Raw genomic sequence first — 12,273 nt, forward strand, 5'->3', positions numbered from 1 at the left:
TCCTACAATTGCATGCATGCTTCAATGTAATCAACTCAACCACTTCTACTACATCTACATGTCAAACTCTCACACTCTTCTCTTCCATCTTATCATTCATTCTTTTTTTTCCTTCCATTGATTCTTGTTTTTAGAAACTATGGATATTCTGAATTTTATGCTTAACTTGTTGGTCCCTCCAGCTAGTTTAATGATGTTAGCTTTCTCATGGCCAGCACTATGTTTCCTCAATGCTTGTGAGTGGCTCTATAACAGTTTATATGGTGAAGATATGGATAGTAAGGTTGTCATTATTACTGGAGCTTCTTCTGGTATTGGAGAGGCAAGTTCCCACCACTATTCTTATGTCTACTTCTGCATTTATAATTGGAATGAAAATACATTAGAGAAAAAAGTTGAAAGGAATCTTACAGAAAAAAATTGGGAGAATATGGCCGGTTTTGGCATGTGTCAAAAGGTCTAGTATAGAGAGTAAATAACTCAATAAACCAAGAAAACTATCTGCATGCTTAAATTATCAAGAATGGTTTATTACATATCAATGGTTGATCTAGAATATGATTATAATAGAGTATTATTGGTCTATGTAATCAACCCACCTAGTATAAAAAAAATTGGTTTTTGTTGTTATTGCTAGAACATATGTCTGATCTATCTAACCAATTGCGCCAAGTGGTCAAAATATTGGTTATAGTTGTTATTTGTTTATGTTCCTTAAAGTTTCTTGTTAAGTTTTTTTTTTTTTGAGATGTCGGGTTTAAAACAATTAGTAAGATATTGGTATATATGCTTTGTAATTAAATTCATTTTTATCTATGTTCCATTTCGGTGAGGAAAAATATTAGGAACTAGTAGAAAGTAATGTCTAAATTTTCCTATGTATGTGCATATATATATATATATGTGACTTGGAATTGCAGCAAATTGCATATGAGTATGCTATAAGAAGAGCAAATTTAATGTTGGTGGCACGTAGAGAGAACAGGCTAATAGGAATTGCTGAGAATGCAAGGCGAATGGGTGCAAGAAATGTGATGATTATGGCAGCAGATGTTGTTAAAGAAGATGATTGTAGGAGATTTATCAATGAAACCATAAATATCTATGGCCGTTGTATGTATACTACTATTCTCAACTTCAATTATATTGCACCATACAATGTCCATTCTATATTAATCAAGTGTTTAAGGTTATGTTGTAATCTTCAATTTCATTTCATGTTTACATTATCAATGCAGCAAAACTTCCTAAGAATAAAGTTCTTTTGAGTAAAGAACAATTTGCAACTTAATCATTCTTATTAAGGTTATTTTTTCTGTCTTTGGTGAGTGCAGTAGATCATCTTGTAAATACAGTAAGTTTGGGACATACATTCTACTTTGAAGAGGTTACAGACACAACAGTTTTTCCTGTTCTACTGGTAAGAATTTCAATTTGCAAAGTAATGTAAATCCAATTGTTGTAGAATACTAATTTCCCATACTAATTCTTAATTCTTCGAAAAAAAAAAAAAATATTAAGAAGGTTGTGTAGCTGCTTGATCATACTATTTCAAACATAATATAGTTTTGAAATTTTGATTCTCATCAGGATATTAATTTTTGGGGGAATGTTTATCCAACACTTGTGGCTCTTCCTTACCTTCATCAAAGCAATGGACGCGTTATTATCAACGCGTCGGTCGAAAGTTGGTTACCTTTGCCAAGGATGAGTCTATATGCTGTAAGTAGGATCCATATAAAATTCATGCAATGATCAAAGTGTGTTGGGAAAAAATGTTTTAATGATATGCTGCTACTCTTGCTCATTATCCAAATATAAATCTATTTTGCATCTTTAAAATAATATTTAATTTAGTTGATCTAACCACTTATCGATTGTAGGACACTAATCATCTTAGCATCTCGATTATTTTCCTATACTATCGTTTCGTCGAATATAAGCTAGTCTGTTTTGTTTATTCAATGCGTTGTTCTATTGGTTTGTGAGTGATTAATTATTGTTTGCATGTTAGGCCGCTAAGGCAGCGTTAGTGAACTTCTACGAAACGCTAAGATTCGAATTGAAAGACGAGGTTGGAGTAACAATAGCCACACATGGTTGGATTGGAAGTGAAATGACGAGTGGGAAGTTGATGCTAGAGGAGGGTGCAGAAATGCAGTGGAAGGAAGAAAGAGAAGTAAGTCAATGCTATATGGTTCATTTATTTTTAATTTGCACATAGTATGATATAATTTGCACCTGTTAATCGATTAACACTTACCCAGTAGCCGATAGTTGTCTTGTTATTGATGTTGTCTTGTTTCGAGTAGCCGATAGTTTGAAAGTAGTACGATGTAATGATTTGATGGATTAACATTAGGTGCATGTAACTGGTGGAGCAGTGGAGGAATTTGCAAGATTGATAGTATCAGGGGCAAGTAGAGGAGATGCATATGTGAAGTATCCAAGTTGGTATGATATATTCTTACTATACAAAGTTTTTGCACCAAGGATTCTAAACTGGACATTTCAGCTCCTCATTTCACACCATGGTACTAGAAGATTTTCTTCTTATGTTGGGACTGGAAGACCCCTTGAAGGTATAGGGAGACCTATGTTGGAGGGAACCTCTCCCACAAATATCCCTTCACTTACCTTTTCTGGTCACCTTAGTCAACCCCCTACTCATGCACAAAATGAAATCAAGTCATCTACATATTTCTAAACTTGTATTCTTACATTATTATATTCTTCTTGTTGTGTACCTATGACATGTTTTTTTCAGACTTATGGTAAAAAATGACAATAAACTTGTATTGGACCTTGAAAAATAAATAAGTATCTTGATCAGAAAATAAACAATCAAATCAATGTTTGATGAGTGATAATCAGATCAATCATTCTGGAAAATAAAGCTATCTAAGCAGTGAAGTTGGTACTTTTAACTGTGGGTGAAACTAATGTCATCGGTTATGAGTACGACCGGACCGGGTGTGGGAGGTACTCGGTCCTCTGCATTTATTTTCAAGGGCTGCCGGGAGCGCTTTGGACACCACGTGATAGACTCAACATTTTGTAGACTTCATGGAGGGACAAAAATTAGATTCCTAATTTAACTATCAATATATAGAACTTAAAACAAATTGGGATGATAAAATAAAAATGAGTATATGATAAAATTTAAACAAAAAGTGTCTCAAACAAATGTGATAACATACATTTTTTCGCATTAAATTGTTTTATATTTTTATATATAACCATATATACATTTTTTAAGAATTAATAATAATTAAATATGAATGTTTTATAGAAAAACATTATTACATTTTTGAAGAATTAATAATAATTAAATATAAATGTTATATATAATATAATATAATGATACTATGATAATTATGGGTCATTTGTGGCAAGTGGCCTGGGTGAAATTACCAACATTTAAATGGTTTTCATGTAAATGGTAAAAGTAACTGAAAAATAAAAACAACTCAATCAATGTAGGGTAAAGTTATCAACTTGTAATAATTGTAAAAAAATAGTTCACCATTAATGGAATATATAATATAATGGAAATATTCTTTTAGAATGAGTTTTTTTTGTTTCCCACGGGTATCCTCACATCGGAGACATTCCTGTCCGAGACGGGAACATCCACATATATGTGACACTAATTCTTCTAACGGATATTTTTTACATCCACAAGACTCGAACTCGAATTCTTGCTTAAGGGGACTCAAATATGTATCATATAGAATGAGTTAATTAATTGTGTGAAAAGTTGATACCATCTCCAATATTATAAATTTAGAATGTACAACACTGGATTGACATTGCCACAAACATATTTTAAGCATCAAAATATTGATTTATTTTTTAATTAAATAACTTCCCCCTTACATTCTACAATTAGAGGATCGAGTGTCCAAATTCCAATACCAGATAACAGTGTCCAACCACAAAGAGTCAGTTTTTTATTAATTAATTTTTTTTAAATAATATTTTATATTTCACAGCTTAATTAAAATGAAAAGAAACATTCTATATCTGAGCAATTCTTTTGCTATCAATGACTTCATAAAAAAATTAAAATAATTCCATTAAAAGAGGAAGTTAGGTGAATTTTAAAGACGAGAATGATATAAAATAAGGAGATAAAAAATATATACAGTAAAAGTATAATAGATTTATACATGATCAGTCGATTATTTATCATTTATTTTTAATTATCATTGACTTATAAAATAATATACTAACTACAAATAAATCTTTATAACAAATGGTGGGTGATTTGGTTGTACATAAATATTATATTCACAAAATAATATATATTAGAAAATCTATTAAGATATTTAGAGAGGGATGATGATCACATATCCTCATTTATGTTTTATTTGATGTTTCAAGCCAATTAAAAAGTTTCATTTTTTTAAAAAAAAAATTATAAAAACAGAAATTAATATTTTAATATTAGTTCATGAAGCTTGATTGGTTCGTGATGTCGGACCCACAAATTATTGCGAACTTATCCGGTACATGATCATAAATGGTGTGATTTGAAGAAGAAGAGTTGGTAAAGGGAGAAAGAAAATGGAGGGTAGTATGAGATGTTGTGCTAACTACGTTCCACTGAGTCCTATCACCTTCTTACAGCGTTCTGCAATTCTATATCCTCATAGACTCTCTCTCGTTTTCGGTGATTATGTCTCTTATACTTGGTCTCTCACTCTTCAACGTTGCACCAAACTTGCCTCTTCCATTCTCAATCTCACTCTTTCTCCTCTTCCTGTGGTATCTTTATTATTATTCCATCTTTATTCCGATCTATTGTCGATTTATTATATGAGTTTAAAATCTATGCACTGATATACATGACAGAAAATAACATCTAACAATCCTAATTTGAAATTAACATCTATTATCGATTTATTATATTCCAGTACTGGTTTCTCCAGTTCGGCTGCAAACTTGGTGTTGATAAGTATTTGTACTACTTGTGTATGAATTGGCATTTATTTGACCCAGGTTGCTGTTCTGGCCCCGAATATTCCAGCTATGTATGAGCTACATTTTGCTGTTCCAATGGCAGGAGCTGTTCTCTGCACACTTAATACTCGTCATGATTCCTCAATGGTCGCGACGTTATTAAAACACTCTGAAGCCGAAATCCTTTTCGTTGACTACCAATTACTTGATACTGCTCAAGGAGCACTTGAAATTCTGTCAAAAACAACAACCAAGCTTCCCCAATTAGTCTTGATTTTGGAGTGTGGTCAAACATCACCACACATTTCAGCTCCTCCTAGAACATTGATATATGAGAATCTTATAGCTGAAGGAAACCTTGAATTTGAGGTAAGAAGACCAAAGGATGAATGGGATCCAATTGCACTCAATTACACTTCTGGAACTACTTCAAGCCCTAAAGGTGTAATCTATAGTCATAGAGGTGCCTATCTTAATGCTTTGGCTGGAGCGCTTCTTAATGAGATGAAGTCTATGCCTGTATATTTATGGTGTGTTCCGATGTTTCATTGCAATGGATGGTGCCTTCCTTGGACTATTGCTGCTCAAGGTGGCACAAATGTCTGCCAAAGAAATGTAACTGCTGAAGGAATATTTGACAACATTTTTCGGCACAAGGTAACTCATACCGGGGGTGCGCCAACAGTTTTGAACATGATAATAAATTCACCACTTGAAGTTAGGAAGCCACTTCCAGGAAAAGTATCGGTGATGACAGGCGGGGCTCCACCACCGCCAGAAGTGCTTTTCAGGATGGAAGAACTAGGATTTAATGTGATTCATTCATATGGTTTGACAGAAACTTATGGTCCAGGGACAGTTTGCACTTGGAAACCAGAATGGGATGACCTTCCACGAGATGCACAAGCGAAAGTCAAGGCCCGTCAAGGAGTGCACCATCTTGGACTGGATGGAATTGATATAAAAGATCCTGTCACAATGAAGAGTGTACCAGCTGATGCAAAAACCATAGGTGAGGTGATGTTCAGGGGCAACACTGTGATGAATGGATATCTAAAGGATTTGAAAGCAACACAGGATGCATTTAAAGGTGGATGGTTTCGGAGTGGCGACTTGGGAGTAAAGCATCCTGATGGTTACATAGAACTTAAGGACCGCTCGAAGGATATTATCATCTCAGGCGGAGAAAATATCAGCTCGATCGAGTTGGAAGGTGTGATTTTTAGTCATCCAGCCGTTTTTGATGCTGCTGTTGTTGGGAGACCTGATGAGTATTGGGGAGAGACACCTTGTGCATTTGTGAAGCTGAAGGAGGGACAAAGTGCTACGGCAGAGGAGATAATGCAGTTTTGTCAGAATCGTTTGCCTCGCTATATGGCTCCTCGAACTGTGGTGTTTACTGATCTGCCAAAGACATCAACTGGCAAGACACAGAAATTTGTTCTTAAGGAGAAGGCAAAGGCCATGGGAAGCTTGTCTAAGAAGAAAAGTAGTCGCTTATAAAGTATATCTCTTTTGCAATGCAATAATTTTCATTGTTATGGGCTTACCTGTTGTATTTTGCAGTGTGTAAATTTGTTTGTTTAATAAATGTTTTGCAATTGTAAGGTTAAATACATTTACTCTTCCCAAATCCTATTAGGTGAGAGTCTCGTATGCTGGGTTGTCCTCATTACTTTTATGAGTATGTTATTTTGATTTGTTTGATAGGATGTGATATTTATCTCTATTCTCAATCATTTGGTCCCTTGTACTAGTTGATGCTTAATTATTGATTGCAATTTGTTGCTGATGAATTGGTTTGGCAGGTTGATTTGTTTTCTGATAGTAGGATATAGTTGAACGTTTTGTGATTTTATAATTATAATCTCTAATAAAAAAAGTTGGAAGTGCAGCAGCACCTTGGAGAGATTGGTGGGACAGAAAGTATGGATTTGAGAGTGTACTGTGAAGCTCTACAATCCCTCTACCATTCTCCTGTGATTTGTTTTTAGAGTACAATTTGGTTTCAGATTTTCTGTGTCCATGTTTAATGCATTTCCCTTCACTGTTGAGAGTCATATTTATTTTAGTTATGTTATATATACTCATTATTTTTTGATCCTAGACAATGCTAGAATGTTATATCCTTATAATGTGTTAGTGGTGGTAGTTACAATATGTTGTTTATATTGGGTTAATATTAACAGAATCCAGTATAACCAAATGCAGTTAATAAAACAGAGCAGGGATGAAATCAATAACCTAATTGAGGCACTGAATAAGACCTTTGTCTTAACAGATTCCAAATCCCAGTAGTCATCTTCAGCTTTTCAGCATTTGTATATGTTAGGGAAGGATGGTGTTAAAATGGCAGGTACACAAAGAATTCGAAGTCGGAAGGGAGTGCATTTCGGGAAACACATCTTCTGTCCCAAACTTTATACCATTTCATGTATCCCTTGCTTGAGTTGTCCAAATGTCTGACAAGTTTGTAATAATGATACAGTATTTGTATATTCCTCCGTAGGCATATTAGATATCATGCATGTAAGGTAGTTAATACAATATTGTACTAGTATGAATGTGTTTCAGATCATTGTATCAAGTAAAGACTATTGAGAACTGAGTTTCACATTATTTGCTTTATTCTCATAGACATGGTTTAAATATCGGCTGAACTACTATTTTCATTGCTAGTTGGAGTTACCCGAGGAAACAAGGTTTATGGTGCATGAGATGTTATTAATTGTCTTCCTAGGTTATTATTCTAGGAAACCAAGGAAACAATTGAGTTTTTTGTTTTTATCAAAGTGATCATAGATTATCCTTTTAAACTCTTTTCAATTCCTTTCCCCACTTTACTTAATAATTATTATTTTTCTCTCCAAGATAGTAAGGATAATAGTATACACTATCAATTTAGTTATTCATAACTTGCTAATCCAATTCAGCAAGTTACAAATTATTTAGTTATTCATAACTTGCTAACCCAATTGAGCTAGTTACAAATTATTTAGTTATTCATAACTTTTTAGGTACAAATTGAGCATCTTAAATGACTAGGCATTATTATTTTTTGGAGAACACCAAATTTTGAAATGCCATTGTTCAATAGAAACTTAAAAAAATGGATATAGTAACAGACAGTAACCTTAAAAAGTGAAAACACAAAATGAAAGGTTGTAGAGTGGCCAATGATGATGTATTAGATACAAGACATTCAAAAACAAAATGTGGTAACTAAAAGTATACATTATGATGATGATGATGTTTAATTGAGAGCATTAGATGCAGAATATAAGAAATCCAAAAAGCCTGTTCCTTTTAGAAGACCTTTACCAGTTAATAGCTCAAAATCCAACAACAGGAAGAAACCAATTGTAGCTGCCTTTCCATTTATTAATTCATTCCTCTCAGTAAAACCAAATCCCCCTTCACTCTCATCAACCACCATTCTCACCTATATACATCATATTAATCAGTCAAAAGGACATTCGAACCGAATTGCATTGCGTTGCATGGATCCAAAATGAATTAACAGAGAGTAAACTTTCAATTTAAACAGCAAATAACAAGTGGTATAAATAACTTTCTGTGTTTCTTCGTCTATCGAACTTACATAAGGAGATTAAGCTCTTTAAGGTCGTATCAACAGTTGATAAGAAAGAGAAGTGTATCTAAATCTCAACTCGCTAATGATGTGTTTGGCAACACCTTGAGGGGGCTTATAAGTTAATCAACTAATTTACCAAACACTTACCATTCAATTAACTAGCTTATAAGCTTTCAGCCCAGGGAAGAGAACCAGAAGAATGAAAACGGGGCGAAAGCATGCATTATTTAACCATCATGTAGGTGCTAATGAATTATCACATACTATATATAGTATTTAGTGAGAAAGTATTTTGTTTGGGGGGCGGCCACCACTTTTTCTATCAGTCTATAACGTGGTTCCGCCCGGGTTTCAGCCCCTGATTTTTCAACCTTCAGCTACTTTTCAGCCTTCAACTAGGTTTTAGCCGATTGTGCCGAAAAACACTGTAATGATCTAATGGTAGAAACACATTAACACCCTTACATTCAAACTTTACACTCCGGCTCACTTTAGATAAGTTTTTTCCCCACATGAGGTTTGTCCTATTTATAGGCCACACTGCCACAGTAAGAGACAAAAGAATCCTAACATATTGACACAGTCAATCCTAATTAAAATAACAGGACAAATCAGAAAATAATAAGGAAATAACTATTATGACATATTTAAAAAATCCTAAGATGCATTGAAACAATCAGAATGTTACTATAGTTACCTCGTCAACGTTGACATTAGATGCTGTTACACCCGGTTGAGCCTTCCCACTAAAGACAATTTCAGCAGAAGCATCAGATGTTACTCCTCCTTGTACACTGATATAAATATTCTGTTCATCCGTTTTCACAGGAAATACAAAGAGTTTCCTCAAAGCAGGTGTTAGAACTCTTAGAACAGGATTTTTTGGATACCATTCTTTGATGTCACCTGTTCTTAGATCAAATGTGCTATCAGTTGTTGGGCAAACTATGCACCCATCCTGCATAAAAATGGTGCTGAAAATTTCAACTCAGTTTCAGATAAATTTGAATTGGTGGACTTCACATAACACATACACATACACATTCTAGAAAATAAAGAAGTGCATGCATACAAGCATAATAGACACAGCAATGTTTAGAAGTTAGAATATTTAAATGACAATCTGATTTTGAGGAACTTGAACTCTTTACATCTCCTAATAAAAAAGGTGTATTTTTATTGTAATACCCCAGTTCTGGCCGGCCCATGAATACACTAAGCCGATCACCCACCAGCTTAAATACCTCTGCAGTATTTTATTCCCACGAATGGGAGCCTTCCGTGACTCGAACCCGTCAGGGATAAATAGACACTTTACCATTAAGCTACCAGGTCTTACGACTACTATGCCTAATGCTTGTTCGATATTTTCTTTCCTTGAATGATGGGCAAAAGGATATGATAATAAGGAACCAAAGATAGAAACTTTATATTGAGAAATGATATAAATACATTAAAATTGAAAAAAATGTAATTTTGAAGTTAAAGTTGGAGTCTTTTTTGTTTGAGGTGAAAGAGTAATTATAAGTAACCTGGGTGAGTTTGGCATTAAGTAAACCCTCACTATAAGCACCTTCAGCAGGGGACCTATTTTCAATGGCAAAAACTTGATCTTTATACCATAGCAACAGTATCGCTTCTCTGTCTTGTATTATCACGCGCCGCTCACCTTTGGGCAGAGCTGCCAGAGGCACCACCGGGACCCAGTTGTTGTTGTTATTGTTGTTGGCATTGTATTCAGAAACGGAAGAGACTTGGGTTGCTTTGCAAGTGATGAATCGGGGAGAAGAGTGGTGGCGAAAGGAGAGAGTGGTGGGGGGAGAATGAAGAAGAGGGAGTTTGGGAGAAGGGTGAAGAAGGTGGTAGGGTTTGGAGGATGAGAAAACAGAGTTCATGGCCATGTTGGAGTTTCTTCTTCTTCTTCTTCTATGTTGTTCTTCTTCTATGTTGTTCTTTTTCTATGTTGTTCTTCTTCTATGTTGTTCTTATTTGTAAATAGGAATGGAATTGCATATCCACACGATCAGGATAATAATCAAAGTGGGTAGCTGGGTGCATAACGAGTGATGGAACAGCTCATTTAAATTAATCACAAAATGTGTAAATCTATGCACAAAAAATATACATTTAATTATCGAACTTTTAACTTAATATATTTTACTATTAGTGAAAATAAGAAGTATATAGAATAACAATTTTTTTGAAAAACTACATATTAAAAAATAAAGACATCTATTTTTTATTTAATTACAATTATTTATTATTGATAATAATTATTTTCAGTTGTTCTTATTTTTATACCTAAAAATAAAAAAATATTATAAATGTCCTTAATATTATTATAGTTGATTGTTAGAATTAAGATATGATTATTAATTGTTAGAGAGACAGACACGATGTTTATTAATAGATAGTTGATCTAGTGGTACAATGTTTCACTGGATCCCTACGGTTGAAAGTTAGATTCATGTGAGCCACATTTATTAGGAGAGACAGTCACAAACCTCGAAAATGATTAGTTTCTTATTCAAAAAGGTGAGAAGATATTTGTTAGGAGAGAGCATCTACACATCCAAAAATGATTAATTCTTTACCTATAGGATGAGGAGATACATTTAGTAATACCAAAAAACCCTACCAACGGATAGAAATAAAAAAGGCAACAAAAAAATCATGAAAATAACAATAAAAAACAATGATAAAGAATTAACTAAAACATATTCTAACATATAAAAATATTAAATTAAGAAGAAGAAAACTCTTACAAGCACCTCTAATATTTGGTCCTCATTTTCGGTAGAATATTAATTGTATGACTTATTGAAATCACAATATGTTTTGCAATCAAAATACATAAAACCTTCTTTCTACCCATTGTTGAAATATATTAGTCTTTAATTTAGAATTTTGGATTCAGAAATCAATTATGGACTCGGACGAGGTACTTCAATAGTCGTATAGATTGTTTTATATATGATAGAGCAAATTGTAAGTGCACGATTTCATCGTTAAGTAATAAAATATTGATCAAATGAGAACTGAAAAATTTCTTTAATTATACCTCAATTAAATAGAGATTAAAAGTAAATTGAGAACAATTGAATAGTTAACAATAACAATAGTGAAAATAGTAGAAAAAGTTGAAATTCATATTAAGAAGAGTTCTAAGGATAAAAGTTACTGTCTTTACACTCGCAAATCATTGTTTTTATTACTTTTCATGAATTTTAAGTTGTGAGGGTGAATTTCTCTTTGATGTGTGTCATCCTCTCTCGAGATCTGACACATGTACTCAATTGAAATCACACATACTCTCATGGTACAGTTGTCAATCGAGACCTTTACTTAGATCTTTCTATTCAATCGCTTTGTAGCAACCCAATGTGAATTCCATAAACCCCCAAGAAACGTAAGACTACTCTCATAACTTAGGATCCTAGTTTGAATAACTAAATGGTCTGATAGTTAGGTTTACCTCTCGGTCCTTCCTCAATGTATCTAAGAGATTAAATTTTATTGGCATTTATAATTCACACGAATAAAACTCAGTTTAATGATTCAAATCATAACACTCAATGAAATATGATATGTTTATTGGATGTAAAAGAGCATGACCCTGGTCCTAGAAACAAAATGTAAAATGCATGGCCATGAGTTTGGGACACAGCCTGACCATGGATCGTGGCCTCCAAAGGGTTGTCTTCTACATCTAA

The 12,273-nt window shown here is 33.6% G+C and overlaps 3 protein-coding genes across 3 annotated transcripts; 2 read left to right on the forward strand and 1 right to left on the reverse strand.

Moving 5' to 3' along the window:
* On the forward strand, positions 53-2,807 carry LOC109332914 (11-beta-hydroxysteroid dehydrogenase-like 5). Its single transcript, XM_019568068.1, has 6 exons — positions 53-322; positions 921-1,113; positions 1,335-1,420; positions 1,591-1,722; positions 2,015-2,179; positions 2,363-2,807. The coding sequence occupies exons 1-6, from the start codon at positions 140-142 to the stop codon at positions 2,705-2,707; spliced, it is 1,104 nt and encodes a 367-aa protein (XP_019423613.1). The 5' UTR covers positions 53-139; the 3' UTR covers positions 2,708-2,807.
* Positions 4,514-6,701, forward strand: LOC109332912 (probable acyl-activating enzyme 1, peroxisomal). Its single transcript, XM_019568066.1, has 2 exons — positions 4,514-4,770; positions 5,005-6,701. The coding sequence occupies exons 1-2, from the start codon at positions 4,570-4,572 to the stop codon at positions 6,466-6,468; spliced, it is 1,665 nt and encodes a 554-aa protein (XP_019423611.1). The 5' UTR covers positions 4,514-4,569; the 3' UTR covers positions 6,469-6,701.
* Positions 8,121-10,536, reverse strand: LOC109332915. The gene is made up of 3 exons (XM_019568069.1): positions 10,093-10,536; positions 9,258-9,518; positions 8,121-8,407 (listed from the first exon to the last, which is right to left on the reverse strand). Exons 1-3 carry the CDS (start codon positions 10,459-10,461, stop codon positions 8,219-8,221), a joined length of 819 nt encoding a protein of 272 aa, XP_019423614.1. The 5' UTR covers positions 10,462-10,536; the 3' UTR covers positions 8,121-8,218.

Source organism: Lupinus angustifolius, chromosome LG18 (assembly GCF_001865875.1).
Source record: "Lupinus angustifolius cultivar Tanjil chromosome LG18, LupAngTanjil_v1.0, whole genome shotgun sequence".
Taxonomy (NCBI): domain Eukaryota; kingdom Viridiplantae; phylum Streptophyta; class Magnoliopsida; order Fabales; family Fabaceae; genus Lupinus; species Lupinus angustifolius.

Excerpts from the sequence above, each read along its gene's own strand:
- LOC109332914 (XM_019568068.1), top strand. The coding sequence starts at position 140 with ATGGATATTCTGAATTTTATGCTTAACTTGTTGGTCCCTCCAGCTAGT. Across the intron at positions 1,114-1,334 it reads CATAAATATCTATGGCCGTT|TAGATCATCTTGTAAATACA; the intron begins GTATGTATACTA and ends TGGTGAGTGCAG. Across the intron at positions 1,723-2,014 it reads CAAGGATGAGTCTATATGCT|GCCGCTAAGGCAGCGTTAGT; the intron begins GTAAGTAGGATC and ends TTTGCATGTTAG.
- LOC109332915 (XM_019568069.1), bottom strand. The coding sequence starts at position 10,461 with ATGGCCATGAACTCTGTTTTCTCATCCTCCAAACCCTACCACCTTCTT. Across the intron at positions 9,519-10,092 it reads TTAATGCCAAACTCACCCAG|GATGGGTGCATAGTTTGCCC; the intron begins GTTACTTATAAT and ends ATTTTTATGCAG. Across the intron at positions 8,408-9,257 it reads CTAATGTCAACGTTGACGAG|GTGAGAATGGTGGTTGATGA; the intron begins GTAACTATAGTA and ends TGATGTATATAG.
- LOC109332912 (XM_019568066.1), top strand. The coding sequence starts at position 4,570 with ATGGAGGGTAGTATGAGATGTTGTGCTAACTACGTTCCACTGAGTCCT. Across the intron at positions 4,771-5,004 it reads CTCTTTCTCCTCTTCCTGTG|GTTGCTGTTCTGGCCCCGAA; the intron begins GTATCTTTATTA and ends TATTTGACCCAG.